General features: G+C 50.0%; 1 protein-coding gene across 2 annotated transcripts in view; it reads right to left on the bottom strand.

Moving 5' to 3' along the window:
* GALNT9 (polypeptide N-acetylgalactosaminyltransferase 9) overlaps nt 1-8,551 on the bottom strand; it is a 110,401-nt gene extending 101,850 nt beyond the window's left edge. The window contains exon 1 of one of the 2 annotated variants that reach the window (XM_021072816.2): nt 7,828-8,551. In XM_021072816.2, coding sequence (XP_020928475.1) covers nt 7,828-8,068 — 241 coding nt within the window. In that variant the 5' untranslated portion in view covers nt 8,069-8,551. Of the gene's footprint in view, nt 1-166; nt 275-7,827 lie in introns of those variants that run through there. The other variant, XM_084995947.1, reaches the window with a different exon arrangement.
* Between the last annotated feature and the right edge of the window lie 10,720 nt (nt 8,552-19,271).

Genomic DNA, 19,271 nt, shown 5'->3' with positions numbered 1-19,271 from the left:
ACTCATTGGTCACCTGCCTCCCTCCCCTGCACATCAGCCCTAAGAGGCAGGGATCTGCGCCTCCTTCGTTCCTGTATCCTGACTCAGCATCAGGAGCACATGAGGAGTGAATAGCACAGGGACAAAGGAAAAGCATCAGCTTTCGGAGGACTTTCCAAGGACCTACCTCTTCATGAACTGGCCTCGCCTCTCCCTCCTTCAATGCCTGGCTGCCCTTCCTTCAAAGGTACCCATGTTTTTGGGGAACAGAACGGAGGTGTTGACCAAGCTGTTCCAAGACCTGGATCCCATCTGGTTTTGTCCTCGGTGGGACATCGGATATGGAAATGTACAGAGACTTATTTTTTATTGAGTTTCCAGCCAAAGAAGGATAAACTGTCCTTTCAGAGAATAATGCCAAACCTTTGAAATATGCAGATTGCTGAGCTGAATTGTAAATGCAATCACTTAGCCCCAGCACACTCCCAAGACGGGGATCACCACCTGCATGAATTATTCCTAGAAGTGCGGGGCCCACTGAATTTGCAGACACAAGCCTCTGGGTGCAGCAGCCCTGGTGAGGTCTGCTTCCTGCAAGGGAATTATGCGAGGGGTGTTTATCTCAGGGTGAAGCACCCTTGTGCCCCCAGATGCAAAGGTCCAGGCCTGCACAGTGCTAACCTCTGTGTCCAAAGTGGCCTCAGCTGTTCTGATTCACTGGTGGTCGGATGGGGTCAGAGCCAGACCAGCAGGCAGAAGAGCACAGGCAAAGAGGGGGAAAAAAGCAAAACCAACACGCTTTTAATCTTCTCAGGGTGAGTGAAATGTAATTGCAGGCGGCTCCAACGGAGGAGAACGGAAAAGGCGATTTGTGTCAAACACCCCAGTGGAGAGGCTGGGGCTCTGTTTGGGAGCACCAACTATTTTTTCACTTTCTATAGTAAATCAACAACAGTTGGGGAGGTGTGAGACAGCTGGGGGGCAGGGGTGGGGAGAAGGCCAGCCAATGAATGACGGAGGTGGATGGGGAGGGTGGAGGCCAGCCAATGAATGACCCAGGGTTGGGCAGGGGCGCGGTGGGGGGGAACTGCCAACCAATGAAATGCTGCCATTTTGAAGCAAGACCTGCCAGGACCTGTGATTAAATTTCGAACAAACTGCGGCTATTTTTTCTGGCCCCGGTGACTTGGACTGTTGGGATCAGCAATGTAGGATGTTTTAACTCATACAGCAGATTCGAGGAGGATGGAGATTGATGAACTTGAGCTGGAAAGGCCCCAGAACCAGCGGGGAGCTACTTCTGGAATAAAACTTCCAAGGACTAGGGAGAGCTTTCTAATGAAACGCACATGCCCTGCAAGTGGAATATCTTAGACGTAGTCAAAATGGAACGGTTTATGCGTAGAAGAGGCTTGGAAGTCCCTCATGAGGAACTGGAACCTTATAGGCACACAGGGCTCTGGGGGGCTGGATGGGTTGGGACAGGCACCCTACAGAGGCAAAGATGCCCAGAACTTTTGGTGCTCTCAGATTCCCTCCTCCATGAGGCTCTTCTGCAAGCTGCACCCATCAATCCCACTCATTCTTTTGTCACTCAGACAGCATTGATGGGGCATCCTGCCTTTTCCCCAGGTGTGAGAGGGTGTTTGCTGTGCTCACCATGGCTTGTGCTCTGATGTGACATTTGAACCCAGAGAGATCAAAGAGGGTGGAGCATCTTGAGGTGCCTCCCAAAATTCAGCTTCTCAGCTGTGATACCTGCTTGCCCCTAAAGCAAGCACCAAGGGGACGATGGCTACACTGTCCCCTCTGTAGGCCCAGGGTCCAAGGCAAACGTGGGGTGGCCTTCTGATGTTCGCTCTCCACACTTCCCCTTCCCTGATCCCGTGGCCTCCCCATCCCAGATCAAATAGGCTTCTATCATTAAAATTCAAGCAAAACAACAATAAAAAGAGAGTTCCCATTGTGGCTCAGCTGTAACGAACCCAACTAGTATCCAAGAGGATGAGGGTTCGATCCCTGACCTTGTTCAGTGGGTCAGGCTGTGTTGCCGTGGCTCTGATGCAGGCTGGCAGCTGCAGCTCCAGTGTGACCGCTACCCTGGGAATTTCCACATGCATGGTTGCGGTCCTAAAAAGCAATAAATAAATAAATAAAACCTCAAAGAGTTCCCACTGTGGCACAATGGGGTTGGCAGCATCTTGGGAACACTGTGACATAGGTTCGATCTCGGGCCTGGCATGGTGGGTTAAGGATCAGGCATTGCTACAGCTGTGGCTTAGATCACAACTGCAGCTGGGATCTGATCCTTGCCCCAGGAGCTCCAAATGCTATGGGGCAGGCAAAAACAAAAACGAAAAATGAGATGCTTAGACTACAGGGAGGATTTCAACTTCCTGATCCGAAATCTAGGACCCCACTCTGGCAGATGCAGCCTCAGGTACACGCGCTGCTTAGCAACCAGACAGCCCACCTCCCCATCCCCCACTCCCACTCCCCCACTCCCAGTACTGCCCTCTCAGGCCAAGGCTCTTCTGCAGACCTGGGCTTCCCAAAGTGTGGGGTCAGGACCCTGGCAGGACCACCACTCTGCACAGGCTGGTTGGCAGAAAAAGGACACAATGTTGAATGACATTGACTCCCACCATGAGACTTATTCCCTTGTAAAGTCCATCTCAATCTCTGGATTTCTTCAAGGAGAAAGTCTTGATTTCATGCTAATATATCCCCCTTTCCATTGAGAGTCTCCCCTTTAACAAAGAGAGTGCAGGCCTCTGGCTCTGAGCCTCTGGTGATAGCTGTGTCACAGTGGAATTAAATAGCATGATTTAGGGTTTTTTTGGGGGGGTTGCTTTTTTTTTTTTATAGCTGCACCCATGGCATATGGAAGTTCTGAGGCTAGGGGTCAAATCAGAGCTATAGCTGCTGGCCTACACCACAGCCACAGCAGCTCAGGATCCAAGCCTGGTCTGTGACCTACATCACAGCTCACAGCAATGCCGGATCCTTAACTCACTGAGCGAGGCGAGGGATTGAACCTGCATCCTCATGGATACTAGTCTGATATGTTTCTGCTGTGCCATGATGGGAACTCCCAAAATAAATAGCATGATTTTGCATGATTTTGCTTTCATTGCATTCATTCGCATAGTCACCTCCTGCTTATGGGTACCCTGGTGATTTGCAATTATCTTTCAAAAGAAATTCATTCTAAACAAAAACAATCAATTGTTTAGAGAAAGAGCCACTTGCTGGCTCACCCAACAAATACCTGCAGAGTACTAACTACATTCCAGGTACCACCCTAGACCCCTGGCATTGGAGCAGTGACTACAACAGACAAAAAGTCCCACCCTCAGAGGAACAATAGGACAGGTATTGTGCACAAATGTGGTTAAAACAGTACCAGTCCGATATGAATTTCTTTAGTTTGAGAGAGAGCAGAGTCATCAAATACCTTTTCCCCACGAAGGGGGAAGTAGCTTTGGCAGAGCCTGCAGGAGGCGGCCAGACCCCCAGATGTCTAAGACCATCATCTAATAGACCTCAAATGGACTTTCTGTTATCTTAACTTAAACTTTTTCTTGGCTGCATCTGTGGCATATGGAAGTCCCTGGTCCAGAAAGTGAATTAGAGCCACAGCCATAACCATAGCCACCAAAGTGACAATGCAGGATCCTTAACCAGTAGAGCAACCAGGGAACTCCCTTAACTTAAACCTTTCTTTTTTTTTCAGTCTCACCTATGGCATATGGAAGTTCCCAGGCTAGGGGTTGAATCGGAGCTATAGCTGCAGGCCTATGCCATGGCCACAGCAACTCAAGATCCAAGCCACGTCTTCGACCTACACCACAGCTCGCAGCAACGCCAGATCCTTAACCCACTGAGTGAGGCCAGGGATGGAACCCACATCCTCATGGATAGTAGTTGGGCTCATAACCCACTGAACCACAACTGGAACTCCCCCTTAACTTAAACTTTTGCTAAATGCAGAAATGTACGTCATTCTGAAGCAAGCATGCTTTTAGCATGCCACCAGTAACTAACTTTCTTTCTTTTCTTTTTTTTTTTTTTTTTGCTTTTTAGGGCTATACCTGCAGCATATGGAAGTTCCCAGGTAAGGGATCAAATCGTAGCTGTAGCTGCAGCCTACACCACAGCCACAGCAATGAAGCATCTGAGCCACAACTGCAACCTACACCACAGTTCATGGCAATGCCGGATCCTTAACTCACAGCCAGGGATAGAACCCACATCCTCATGGATAATAGTCTGGTTCATTGTTGCTGAGCCACGATGGGAACTCCCACCAGTAACTTTCTAAACAACCTCAGGTAAATCCTGCTCTGGCCCTCATCTTTTCCATCTATACAATGGGCCCATGGCTTTGACCTCTGACTCTAAGGGAGGCTCAAGTTAGAATGATGGCACATGAATGAATGAATTTTAGAAATTACCTTCCTCAAAAGCAACCAACCCACCCAAACTGAAACCTCCCCATCCCATCCTTAGCTTCCAATTTGGCCTCCATTCCTAAAGGGTCCTAAGAAAGCAGAAAGACTTGAACATGCAATCAGCTGAATGGGACTTTCTTTCCCTTCTTCTCATTAAGCTTAGAGGTTCGCCAAAGCCACCTTCATAAGACTTCCTATGCCAATCACAGGCACAGAACCAGGGATGCTGTACTTGCTGTGTAACTTAAGATATTCCGAAGGTTGGTTTTTTTTATACACATTTTTTTCTTGCCTTGAGCACTGAATTTAGAAGCAAACTCTCATGCACATATAGGACGTAACCACATCACATTTCCTTAAAGGGTATTTTCCCCCAGGTCCTGTGAATTTGAATCTACACATACCATTTAGTTAAGCCTTGACCGAGGGCAACAAGACATCCCAAGTAAAGGTGACTGGACCAGCTAATGAAAGGGTAGGGGGAGAACAGGGGAGAATGTCCTGCTTCTGGACCCTGCTCGCTGGGGAAAACCCTTCCTTCTCATCAGCTCGAAGACAGGAGAGGTGTATCTAGGAAGCAGCCGAGACAAAGGAAATATAGGTAATAAATCATTTGTGCTTGGGTTTCTCTCTCTCCTTTCTAAACTCAGCTGAGGAGTTCCTGTTGTGGCTCAGTGGTAACAAAGCCGACTGGTATCCATGAAGATGCAGGTTCGAGTCCTGGCCTTGCTCACTGGGTTAAGAATCCAGCATTGCAGTGAGCTGCAGTGTAGGTCACAGACAGGGCTCAGATCTGACATTGCTGTGGCTGTGGTGTAGGCTGGCAGCTGGAGCTCTGATTTGACCCCTAGCCTGGAGACTTCCATATGCTGCAGGTGCAGCCCTAAGAAAACAAAACGAAACAAAAAAAACTCAGCTGAATTCATATCCAGTAGACACTTCCAAGAATTCATTTCAGTTCTTGGATCTAAATCACAACAGGCAATAGTGCAAAGGGCGCTTAAAGGCTTCCCTCCTCTGGGAAGCATCCTCCTTTCTGTTCCTCAACATCTTTAACACAGGAATCCATGCCAGTTTGAAGGGGTGAGCACTGTTTTCCAATAGCTTCTTGGTTGTTGCTGCTGTCTTTATTTTTGCTTTGGAAGTTTTCAGGCCAGGGATGAAACCTGAGCCACAGCAGTGACAATGCCAGATCCTTAACCCTCTGCACCACCAGGGAACTCCTCCAATGGCTTCTTATGAACTAAGGTCAAGCCCCCTTCTGTACTATTCTCTCTTTAAGGACCAACCTGGGATAGGAGTTAGATTGGGGCACACTTGTCATTGCCAGGGACAAATACTGAATGACCCCTGGGTAAGACACAGACCAAGCACATGGCCTAAGAGAGGGATGCAAGACAGACTCATCGATGAGAGTACTGGGTGGTGGGGTAGACACAGAGAGAGAGAGGAGGGTGGAAGAATAGCTGGAGGAAGGGATGGGTAGAAAAAGGAGAAGGAGAGAGGGAAATTGAGGAGGTGGAAGAGATTTGGTGAAGGGAGGAAGGAGAAAGGATTTTTAAAAAAAGAAAGGAGAAAACAGCTGGAAGAGAAGTAGGAACAAAGAAGAGAGGGAGAGGGAGGAGGGAGAAGGCAGGAGAAGGGAGAGGGGAGAGGCTGGGGTGGGGCTGACATTCCTCTGTCTCCAGACACTTCATCCTCCATCTCCCATCAGGAAACTAGGTTGAAGGTCCTGGCTTTTTCTGCCTCCGAGAATCCTGGCTCCCTCTCCCCTTGAAGGGTGGCAGGGAGAGAACGGCTCATGGTGCTGAGCTGGCCATCATGATGTTACACAACCGGACGTGCTGCCAATGTTTTTATATAATCCTCCAGTTCTCCCCATAAAACAGACCATAACACCCTGGCAAATACACTTCAATAAAGCTGTGTGCTATTACAGGGCACACTGCCTTCCGGGAGATGAATCACCGCCGGAATGGTCAAGTGGCAGTTGAACTAAACTTTTCTCCCCTCGTGGCTTCAGCTGAATAGGACAGATCAGAAAAGCCATGAAACCCACCTAAAGTACCTTCTGGGGGAAAACCAGGAGTTCAGGGATGGCGAGAAGGTGCTTGGGAAGTCAGAGGATGCTCTGCTCTCCTGGAGCAGGGTGGGCAAGGCTGCAGACAACTCCTGCATCCTGGGTGTCATCAAGCCTCAGGTTCAGAGCTGCTGCTCAGAGGCCGGCTGGGCTTCCATAAGGAAACCCCCAGGCGCCCCCCACATAGGGCCAGGCAGAAAAGCCCCTCCTGTGCCAGCCAGCTTCCAGATACCTCCTGCCAGAGCCTGTTACTGACGCTTCCTGGGGAGCGTTGCTGAGGCTGCCAATGCGGAACCCAGAATAGCACAGGACAGAAGGGAAAAGCCCACTAATGAGGTAAACACAAACTTTCCTCCTTCCTCCTTGTACCTCAGCACAGAGTGAGCTGAGAGAGCAGCAGTTGCTTTATTCTGCTCCTCTGCATCCTAAAGTGGAAAATCGCTCCTTTCCACCCCCACCCCCACCAGCTGCGCGTTGGCCCTGACCCCCCTTGACTCCGACGCTGACTCTAGGGGTGATCCACACCTGCTGGGGATGAAACAAGGAGTCCACCAAGGAGCTGGGCTTCCCGTAGAAGCTTCCAAGGACTCCAGGCTCCCAGGCACCACCACCCAAGGTTCATCTAAGTAATTAATACCTGCCAAGCCCCTGCTGGGCCCTTGCCTCTATTTGTCCCCAAGTCACAGGTTCACAATCTCATGCCTGGTCCACAACACTTTACAGAGGAGCCTTGAACAGCCCCAGGATCCTTGGGCATCCCCAGGACGGGAGGCTGAACAGGCCCAGTGGTTGAAGGCGCCTTTCTCATTTAAAGAACATTTGAAGAACACTTCTCATGGGCAGCACACCATCCCACTCTCTCCACTTCTTCGCAGAGGGAGGGGGCTGGGTCCAGGCTAAGCCCTGATGCCCCCACAGCCCCTGGGGCAGCACAGCAGGCCCCCTCCCTCTTGGACCTGGTGCTGCCTGCTCTCAACACAACCTCTAGAAGTTCTCTCATGTCCCCCTGGGGAACAAGATGCAGTCCCCTCATGTGACTGGTGGATGTCCAGCGTCTGCTGGACGAGTGAATGAGTAAGTGCTCATCCAGGCCAGCGCCCTCCAGCCACAGGGAGCCCTCATCCCTACATGCCTCCTACCCGATTCCCTCCCAGGAGTCCGATCCCAGCCCTGATTGGCCATCAGGCCCCTGGGGTCCGCTGAGGTTCCAGTGGCTGGGACACAGTACAGCGTCCCAAGCAAGGGGACAATTCCCTCCCTGCCACCCCCTCGACCCAGCCCCTTTGTCCCGAGGGGGTCGCTGGCTCAGCTCACCATTCAGCTGGTTGTAGACTACCTCCTCCAGGTGGTCGAGGCGCTGCAGGATGGCTTCGCGCTCCGCCAGCGCGCCCACCTTGGCGTGCCGGCTGCGCACCCGGCGGTCGGCGCTGCGCACGATCTGCACTAGCCCCTCTGAGCGGTCCTGCAGGCGGCAGTACACGGAGAAGAGAATGATGCCCACGAACACCAGGATGTTGACCGTCAGCAAAGTTTTGATCTTCCTGGCCACCGCCATGAACGCGGTTGGAAGATGGGGGCTGCCTCACCCGCGGGGCATCCCCGTGGGCCCGGCGGCCACAGGAGCCTCCGCTTGGCCCGCTGCTTCGGGGACCATGAGCCAGCCCAGCTAGCCGCGGGCTGGGGGCTGCTGGCCGGGGGTGCTAAGGGTGGGGGAGCTGCGGGCGCGGGGTCTGTGGGCGAGGGGCCTGCGGGCTGGGGGCTACAGGCAGGGGCTGCAGGCGGGTGCTGCGGGCCAGCTGCGCGCTCGGCCGCCTGCGCCCGGGAGCTGTCCCTTCAGCACCACCCGCGCCCGCTCAGCGTGCCCCTCCGCCTCCCGGGTTCCCCACGCTCAGGGGCTGCCCGGGGCCACTGGCGCAGGGGGCACCCAGCATCCTCCGCAGAGGGGCGCGGCCCCGTCTCGGGGGCGGCGGGGCGGGCCTGGGCGCCGGGAGAAGCAAGGGATGCGCGGGCCGGCGGGCGCTCGACTGGCGTGCGAATCCTGCCCGCCCCGCAGCCACGGCGCCGGTGCGGAGTGACGCGGCCGCCCAGCTCATCAGCATGCACGCGGGGCCCCGAGCCTGCCCCCGCAGGCCCGCCCCTCCGGGACCGCCCCCTCCGGGACCACCTCCACCTCACCCCACCCCTCTGGGCGCTTGGTCCCGCGTGCGCTCCCCGGCTGGGCGGGGCCTCTCGCTCTAGGGACCCAGACCAAGGGCATCCCGGCGGACGCGGCGGGGGCGGAGCGCGCGAACAGTCTCTCTCCACACCCCCTCCCCAGACTCGGACACACCCCAAACTTGACTAACCGAAGCGTGGGCTTGGGGAGTGCCAGGTCAAGGCTGTGTAGTCTGCGTGGATAGGCGGGGGTGGGGCGTGTTTGTGAGGAGAGGAGGAAGCAGTAGGGTCAAAGCCACCTTGGTGGTCTGTCTCCCTCTTCCCTAGGTCAAAGTGAATCAACTCCCGGCCTCCCTTCCCTTCCCCCATCTGGGGCTGAGGGCTGGGAAGGGCTGAGTTCAGGGGTTGGCGGACAGGGCTTTAGAATCAATGCTACCACGCCCTCGGAGGGAAAAGTCACAGACCCCTGGGCGCCAGGTGCTCCAGACCTCAGGGGAGACCTGGCTGACCTCGCCTCCACCCCCATCTCTAATCTAGCCCCAAACCCTCATTTTATAGATGAGACAGCCGGGGTCCAAAAGGGGAAGACCTACCCCAGTGTTGGAACCTGAGCTCGCAGAAGGCAGAGGGTTCCACTTCACCCTGTATCCCCAGTGCCTGACAGTTGTGCTCAGTAAATCTTTGTTGAATGAATAAATGCGGGAACATTAAGAGCTGGATTTGTGCTGCTCCCTCACTCTACAGAGATGAAGAAGATAACACCCTCAGGCTTCAGGGAGCTTTGGCGTGTGTGTGCATGTGTACACTTATGTAAGTCTATACGCATGTGTGTCTCTGCGTGTGCCTTTGTGTATCCATATGTGTGCATGTCCACGAGTGCATGCATGTGTGTGTCCATGTAGGCATTTGTGTGCATGTGTGTGTGTGTGTGTGTGTGTGTGTGTATGCACACAGTATGACTGTATAGGGGGACTTTGGGGTCTTCTGGCTCTTAGTCCAGCACTTTTTGCATATACATTTCTTGACCTCAGGCATACCAGTTTATCCAGATTGGAGGTTTTATGCCCCTTAGTAGTTTCTCTTGGGCGCTGAAGAACCCATTTCTCCTCTCCCTCCTCAAAACTTTCTTTCTTTCTTTCTTTTTTCTTTCTTTTTTTGTCTTTTCTGGGGCAGCACCTGTGGCATATGGAGGTTCCCAGGCTAGGGGTCCAATCAGAGCTGTAGCCGGCCTACTCCAGAGCCACAGAAACACCAGATCCAAGCCACGTCTTCAACCTACACCACAGCTCACGGCAATGCCAGATCCTTAACCCACTGAGCAAGGCCAGGGATCGAACTCAAAACCTCCTGGTTCCTAATCAGTTTTGTTAACCACTGAGCCACAACAGGCACTCCAAAACTTTCTTTATCAGAACATTTGTCTTAAATCCAGAGGACCACCACAGGAAGGACCCAAACATTGGGACTTGATGCCAGCTGTCTACAGAGTGCTCTGCCATATAAAATACTTGTTCTGAGAGGAAGCTGGGATTCAGCTTTTAATCATCATTCGGGAAGAGCCTTGCAATGCACCAAGTTTGATAAGCACTAGTCTGTCTTTGACAAATAGCCGTTCCTGTGTCTCTCCTTAAGAAATACTGAGTTTTCCTGTTTACCAAATGCCAAGCTGTAAGAGGCTTCACAGTTTTACAAGGATAGCGTTTGGAATAATAATACAAACAGCTAACATTTATACAGTGGTAAGATTTTGCCAGGCCATGTTCTAGGTCCTTTATGGCCATTAACTGATTAAGACAAACAGCAACTGCATTACGGTACAAGCTGGCATTATCTAATTTAATCTGTGAGGAAACTGAGGCAGCAAGTGGGTGAATGCCTTGCTCAAGGTCACATCAAGGGCAAAGCATGGATCCGGGATTCAAGCCCAGACAATTTGGCTCCAGAATCAAATTTATTAGCCACTGTTGCTCAAGGGGAAAAAAATCAAGCACTTTTCATTATATGTTTATTGAACGTGATGTTAAAGCAGTTTTGTAAGAGAAAATGTTATTTTGTTCATGAAAATACATTGTGCTGAATTCTAAAGTTTAATAGGAAATGATACATCCTAACATGGCATCAGTATTTGGCTACATTTCATTTGGAATCCAAGCATATTTACTGAGGAAAATGGGGGGGGGGTACTTTGCAGAGAGGGAAATGCATCTAATAGTCTAGAAAACTGGTATTCCTTTGATTTTTTTTTCCCATCTTTTTAGGGCCACACCCACCACATATGGAAGTTCCCAGGCTAGGGGTCCAATCAGAGCTGCAGCTGCCAGCCTACACCACAGCCACAGCAATGCGGGTCTGAGCCTAGTCTGCAACCTATGCCACAGCTCATGGCAATGCCAGACCTTAACCCACTGAGCGAGGCCAAGGATTGGACCCACGTTCTCATGGATAATAGTCTCAGTTGTTACCACTGAACCACAATAGGAACTCATGTGATTTTTTTTTTAGAAAATATACTGCTCTGTTTGGGAAAAGCATCTTAGGAACTTGTTTGGAAACCAGCAATTTCAGAATTCATGAACCATTTCTACCTATCCTGGACTTGAGCTGCAACAGCCCCCAGCTAACCAGACTTGTTTCACACTGGTCCCCACAATCTTGAATTGGTTCTTTCCAATCCTGTTAATGTTGGTCCTGAAGTCTGTGTTTTGTAAATGGACAAGACTGTTTGGTGTGTCTTGTCTGAGGTCAGCAACCAAGGACCCAAATCCTGAGCTTTTTTATTTTTATTTTTATTTTTTTGTCTTTTTGCCATTTCTAGGGCCGCTCCCAAGGCATACGGAGGTTCCCAGGCTAGGGGTCTAATCAGAGCTGTAGCTGCCGGCCACAGCCACAGCCATAGCAACTCGGACTCCTACACCACAGCTCACGGCAACGCCAGATCCTTAACCCCCTGAGCAAGGCCAGGGATTGAACCCGCAACTTCATGGTTCCTAGTCAGATTCATTAACCACTGAGCCACAACAGGTCCTGAGCTTTTAGCCTAATAGGGTTTGTCCCCATACTTTTGTATACAGGTCGTTACACTATCCCTTAAATTTTGTTAGTTTGTTAGGCTGTTTCACATTATAACCTTAAAGCTCTAGAATTTAACATTGTCAGTGAATTTAATAAAAATAGTATTGATTAAAAAATTGTATTTACCCCCCCCAAAAGAAAGAAATATACTGAATGTTCAACTGCGAGGTTTTTTTTTGTTGTTGTTGTTGTTTTTTCCTTTTTCTTTTTAGGGCCGCAGCAGCAGCATATGGAGGTTCCCAGGCTAGGGGTCTAATCGGAGATATAGCCGCCGGCCTACGCTGCAGCCACAGCCACAGAGAATCCAAGCTGCATCTGCAACATACACCACAGCTCACAGCAATGCTGGAAACTTAACCCACGGATCGAGGTCAGGGATCGAACCTGCAACCTCATGGTTCCTAGTCAGATTCGTTACTGCTGCGCCACAGCGGGAACTCCTCAACTGCGAGTTTTAAGATGTGCTGCAATAATGTGAAAGTGAGGCAGGGCAGTGGAGGGAGAAGCACCCACCTCCTCCCACCACCGTCTTCCCTCTGACAAAGCTCTGGTCTCCCAGGGCCTCCATCAGACAGCAGCCTGAGGTCCAGAGTGCTGATTTGCTGACCTGGGAGAACCTCTCTGCTCTCACAGATATCACATGGGAAGGCACTGAAGGATCCTCAGTGACTCTCTTGAGGAGGCAGGCATCTATGTGGTGCAGGCCACAGGAAGATGGAGCAGTATAAACAAAGCGGCTCCAGGGAAGGGATGTGCTAGGTTCTCCCATGTCACTGAGGCCAGACTCCGTTGGGAGGTTCACCTTGAGACAACACTCAGGTCTGAGCAGAATTCACTCTGAGTCCGCACAAACCAAAACTCCAGATTCACTAGATGGGCATTCCCGTTGTGGCTCAGCAGTAATGAACCTGACTAGTATCCATGAGGACATGTGTTCGATCCCTGGCCTCGCTCAGTGGGTTAAGGATCCAGCATTGCAGTGAGCTATGGTGTAGGTCACAAACATGGGTCAGATCCCATGTTGCTGTTGCTGTTGCTGTGGTGTAGGTCAGCAGCTGTAGCTCTAATTCAACCCCTAGCCTGGGAATCTCCATATGCCACAGGTATGGCCCTAAAAAGGCAAAAAAAATAAAAGATTCATTAGATGATTCTTTCCTGTCTCAAGGAGAAAAGGGTGTTTCTTTCCTTTCTTCTTTCTTTTTTTTTTTAGGGCCACACCCACGGCATATGGAAGTTCCCAGGCTAGGGGTGGAGTGGGAGCTGCAGCTGCCGGCCTACACTGCAGCCACAGCAATGCAGGATCCCCAACCCACTGATCGAGGCCAGGGATCAAACCCGAATCCTTATGTGTACTAGCTGGGTTCATTTCTGCTGCGCCACAACGGGAACTCCAAGTAGGGCATTTCTTGTTCAGAATTCAACCCCAGGAGATTCGGTGTTTTATTTTCTAAACGTATCAGTAAGGATAGACTTGGGTGATGTTGTTGAAATGAATGCCCAAATCTCAACAGTGCAAACAATACAGGGCTACATCTGGAACATGTTCCTTATCCATGGGGGTCAATAGGGGAGTTCTGCTGATGACTCACACTGGGACCTGGTTTTCAGAGAGCAGCCACCCCAAGTGTAGCCCAGGCTGTGCCAAGGGAAGGGGAGGGCTTTGGACAGCCTCACACTGATCACTCAGTCAGTACCCAGCCTAGAAGTGACGCCTGCTGTTTCCACTCAAAACTTGTCATCCAGAAAGTGTTGTGTGGACCAACCAGCACAAACAGTTGGGGTAGGGAGTGAAATTCTACTGTGTGCTTGGAAGAGGGTGATCTGGAGATATTTTGGTGACTAGCACTCATGATCCAAGCAGCAACCTTCCAGAGAATCGGGACTTTATTTTGAACTCACCCCACACTCCCAAATACCAGGCTCCCCAGGGAAGTCATGCATGATTATCGTCAAAATAAAATGTATCAGTAGATGCAAACTATTACATTTAGAAAGGATAAGCAAGGAGTTCCCCTTGTGGCTCAGTAGGTTAAGAACCTCGACTAGTATCCATGAGGATTTGAGTTTGATCCCTGGCCTTGCTCAATGGATTAAAGATCCAGTATTGCCTCGAGCTGTGACATAGATCACAGATGCAGCTTGGATTTGGCATCACTGTGGCTGTGGTATAGGCCAGCAACTGTGGCTCTGATTCAACCCCTAGCCTGGGAATTTCTGTATGCCACAGGAGGTGTTATAAATAGAAAAAGAAAGAAAGAAAAAAAAAAGAATGGATAAGCAATGAGGTCCTGCTCTGTAGCACAGGGAACTATATCCAGTCTCTTGGGATAGACCATGACAGAAGATAATATAAGAAAGGGAATGTGTGTGTGTGTGTGTGTGTGTGTGTGTGTGTGTGTGTGTGTGTGTGTGTATAGGGTCATTTTGCTGCACAGAAGTTGGCACAATATTATAAACCAACTATACTTTAGAAAAATAATCGGAAAATGTAATGTAACTGTTTTATAGACGAAAAGGCTAAAGCAAAAAAAAAAAAAAAAAAAAAAAACATGTGCAGTGAATTTTGGTTTAGACCAGATAAATCCATTGATGAGGTTGGATCTCGGGCATCTGCTCCTGAGCCAGGATCCTCTGAGAACTGAAACTTGAGCTTCTGAATGATGGCGAAGCCCCCTCCCCCACTCCAGAGATTCTCAGCTGGCAGAGGCCAGGTGTGGGCAGAGGGTAAGTGGGCTAAGTGCTCATTGATCCATTAACCCCCTAAATGCTGAGCTGCAGGAACGCTTGGACAGCTCCAGTTCACGCCCAGAGACAAGGTAGGGGGCCCCCAGGATCCTGATTCCAATCCTGTCTCCCCTGACTCCTACTTATGCCACCAGATAAGACTCTAGGCAGCTTTTCTTTCTTGCTTTCTTTTTTTAGGGCCACACCCACAGCGTATGGAAGTTGCCAGGCTAGGAGTTGAATGGGAGCTGCAGCTGCCAGCCTATACCACAGCCACGACTATACCAGATCCAAGACTCATCTGCAAACTACACCACAGCTCATGGCAACACCAGATCTTTAATCCACTGAGCAAGGCCAAGGATTGAACCCACAACCTCGTGGGTACTAGTTTCATTAACACTGAGCCACAATAGAAACTCCTAAGCGGCTTTAAAGAGTCGACAGAGACGTTGGCAGAGTCAATTCATTAGCCCTGGATCCCCTCTTGGCCACCTCCCATATGCCAGCTGGTGGACCCACAGCCCATTACATCCACAGATGGGCACCCCAGTCCTTGGGCAGGTGGTGCAGGTTTGCACGGCACTGAAGAGCAGGAGAGGTGAGGAGACTGGTGGTCTGCAGGCCAAGTAACGACCTGACATCTCCAGGCAGAAAAGGCAAATTCCAGGGAGTCAAGAGAGGAAAGTAGCTCCAGGATGACAAGAAGGTACATGTAAGGGGCGGGAAGGGAGGAGCAGGGGGATGGGGAAGAGAGATGGAGAAGAAGAGAAAGGGAGGAGGGTGGGGAAGGGGGAAGAGAAGTTGGTGGGAGTTGGGTGGAAGGGAGCGTTAATCCCAATGGAAGACACTAGGTGTTGTTTTCTGCTATCTTCTCTCTCCAAAACAGTCTAAAACGGTGATAGAATTTGCCAGTGTCCTCACTGTCTGAATTGCATCTATCGCTCAGATCCTGAAGCTGACCCAGCTTCACAATTGCTAGGGCACATCAGTGTCATCTGTTTCTCAACAGCAATTGTCAGCAGGTTCAAATGTCCATGCCTCATTGGTCTAATGTGGAATAAAGCCTCAACTAAGGAACTAGAGATGCTCATACTAAGTGAAGTAGGTCAGAAAGAGAAAGACAAGTACCATATGATATCACATATCTGGAATCTAATATTTGCATAAACGAACCTATCTACAGAAAAGAAACAACTCACGGACTTGGAGAACAGACATGTGGTTGCCAAGGGGGAAGGGGAGGGAGCGGGATGGACTGGAAGTTTGGGGTGAGTAGATGCAAACTATTGCTTTTGCAAGCAATGAGGTCCTACTGTAGAGTACAGGGAACTATATCTAGTTACTTGTGATGGAACTTGATGGAGGATAATGTGAGAAAAAGAATGTTTATACATACATATGTATGACTGGGTCCTTTTGCTGTACAGCAGAAATTGACAGAACATTGTAAATCAACTATAATAGAAAAAATAAAAATCTTAAAAAAAAATCTCATCTAGGATGGCTTCAGTGTCTGACTATTTATCAAAACACTTAAACAGTGCTTACCACATGCCAGACGCAGGTCCAAGTCCTTTAAAAATGCATTCACTTAACCCTTTAAACAACCCTCAACAGGAGGGTACCAAATGATGCCCATTTTGTAGATGAGGAAATGGAAACACAGAGAACTGCCTAGAGTAGCATAGATATAAGAGATGGAGCTGGGATTCAACTCAGGCTGTCTGGTTCCAGATTTTTTTTTTTCCCTCAGGGCCATATGGGCGGCATATGGAGGTTCCCAGGCTAGGGGTCAAATTAGAACTGCAGCTGCCCGCCTAACCACAGCCACAGCAATGCCAGATCCTGAACCCACTGAGGGAGGCCAGGGCTCAAACTTGCATCCTCATGGATACCGGGTTTGTTACCACTTAGCCACAATGGGAACTCCTGGCTCCAGCTTTTAAAATCTACTCTCAGCTACCTCTGCTGCCAGTCAACTATCCTAAAATATATACTTTCTTTTTACCATATTGAAGATTACTCTCTCCTGGTTACTACTGGCCCATCATGCTAACCTCTCCCTTCATCACAGATGGAGAGCTGGCGAATCATTAATCCATCAGAGTATTCAAAGTATCACTGAACAGCAGCTTCTCATAATAGCATTAACTTGTTTAGCAGATGGGCCTATGACTGAGGCAGGACCCACAGGACAGGCTCCTCTCTGCTCCATGACGTTTGGGGCCCCAGTTGGCATCAGGGAGTGAAGACAACTCAAAATCTGGAAGCAGCGTTCATCTGAAGGTTCATTCATTTGTGTGTCTGCGATTGCAGCCAGCGGTTGCCTGGTATCTGGCCTGGGCTTCCAGAACACCCAACACTGGCCCCTCCATGTGGCCTGAGCTTCCTCACAACATGGCTGCCAGCCCCCAGCCCAAGCCTTCCAAGAGAGCCAGCAACATGGCCTTCAGTGACCCAGCCTCCGAAGTCACAGAGTGTTACCTCTGCCCCCCAGATCCAGGGGAGGGACAGAGACAACATCTCTTTGTGGACATGTTTTGGTGTCACTCCACCTGGGGACGTCTTCCCTAACCAGTCTGAAGAACTGTCTCCTGCTGCACACCTCCCAGCTGTTGGACAGATGTGGATGTTCTGACTTAGGGCTAGCTGCACAGAGGCCTGACCTCTGGTATGGCCGGGGGCCTCATCGGAATGGGCATGACTTTGATTGCATTTATGTTTCAACAACTATATCACCTAAGCAAGTGAGTCTAACTTCATAAACTCTGGACTGGAGTCCAGTGGGGCAGAAGCTGTCAGTTGTCTACCCAACCTCCTTTCCTTCTCTGATACGAGAGCAAAAACAAATGCCTCTTGGTCACCAGCGTCTGTTTCAGACCAAGAACTAAATCTTGATTAGGTGAAACCAACCCATGATAGGTCTATGGAGGGTACTGTGGTCTAAAGGTTTGTGTCCCCCAAAAAAGTTCATATGGTGAGATCCCAACCCCTAAATGTGATGGTATTAGAAAGTGAGAGGAGTTCCCTTCGTGGCTCGGTGGTTAATGAACTCGACTAGGATCCCTGGCCTCACTCAGTGACTTAAGGATCTGGGGTTGCCACAGGCTGTGGTGTAGGTCACAGACGTGGCTCGGATCCCACGTTGCTATGGCTGTGGTGCAGGCTGGCAGCTGCATCTCCTATTAGACCCCTAGCCTAGGAACCTCATGTGCTTCACGGGTACAGCCCTAAAAGGCAAAAAAAAAAAAAAAAAAAAAGAATTTACTAACGATTTCCCGGTGTGGCACAGCAGGTTCAGGATCCAGTGTTGTCTCTGTGGCTGCACTGGTTCAATCCTTGGCCCGGCAGAGTGGGTTAAAGGATCTGGTGTTGCCACAGCTGCAGCTCAGATTTGATCCCTGGCCCGGGATCTTCCGTATGCTTCAGGTGCAGCCAAAAGAGAAAAAAATTACTAAAATTGCAAAAATATGACTAAAATCATGATGTTAGTAAAAGGTTATATAATGGCAATTTCCATGCTGCTTATACAGAGGGAAATGGTGGTAACTATTCCCAATGCCTTGTAATTTGGTAATTTTTTTTTCTTTTTTGACTGCCCCAAGGTATATGGAGTTCCTGGGCCAGGGATCAGATCCAAGCCATAGGTAAGCTGCAGCTACAGCAATGCCAGTGCCTTAACCCGCTGTGAGTGGCCAGGGATTGACCCTCCATCCCAGTGCTCCCAAGATGCCGCCAATCCTGTTGCACGACAGCGGGAACTCCTATTTGGTGAATTTTATGTCTTTCAAACTGCCTCTTGATTCTTCTTGTTATTTGATGTTATTATTTTAAATGGGTAAAAGGGATCAACTGTAGACTGATGGATGAAAGCTAAACTTTTGGTGGTGAGGATGCTATAATGTGTTAAGAAGTCTAAATATAACATTGTACACATGAAACATAGAGTTTATGTTTATTTAACATAATGATGCAAAAAAAAAGGGGGGAAGTTCCCGTCGTGGCTCAGTGGTCAACGAATCCGACTAGGAACCATGAGGTTGTGGGTTCAATCCCTGGCCTTGCTCAGTGGGTTAAGGATCTGGCGTTGCCGTGAGCGGTCGTGTGGGTTGCAGATGCGGCTTGGATCCCGTGTTGCTGTGGCTGTGGTGTAGGCTGGTGGCTACAGCTCCGATTCCACCCCTAGCCTGGGAACCTCCATATGCCTCGGGAGTGGCCCAAGAAATGGCAAAAAGACAATAAAAAAAAAAAAAGGCAGTGATTCTACTTTGCTCCAATTTTCCCTTTGCCAATTTTCCCTTTGCTCCTCCCATTTGTCCTCTTTGAAACTCAGATATGATGTCTGGAGGAGCAGCAGCCATTTGGTGACCATGAAGCTACCAGCATATGAATGAAGGTCAACACACATCGAGGATGGCAGAATAGAAAAATGGAGGAGGGAGTTCCCTGACAGCATCACTGAGTAGCTCTCCAGGCCTGGGCTGCTTGCCTGTGGAATCTTATGTGAGATAAATGAACTGCAATGGCTTGAGGAACTGTCAGCCAAGCTTCCTGCCCTGCACTGATAGCTGATACACCTGCCAGAAAGGCTGTCACGAAGGTGCTTGTCAGACTCAGGGACCTCCTCTCAGCTCACCCCTCATGCTCCTCCCATTCTGTGCTGGTAAGTGTTTAACAATTGGCTCTATGGGGAGGAAGGAAAGCTGATGTGCAGGGGTTGCCAATTTCCATGGTGTAAATACCCCCATCATGGCTGGTTTCAAGCTGACAGTCTCACCCCACTCAACACTGAGTTGAGAAAACAC

This window comes from Sus scrofa, chromosome 14, assembly GCF_054392235.1.
Source record: "Sus scrofa isolate SSC_HxYL_T2T_F1_AM1 chromosome 14, Sscrofa_HxYL_maternal_Yorkshire_Landrace_v2.0, whole genome shotgun sequence".
Lineage (NCBI taxonomy): Eukaryota > Metazoa > Chordata > Mammalia > Artiodactyla > Suidae > Sus > Sus scrofa.
This window is presented reverse-complemented; position numbering and strand designations above follow the sequence as displayed.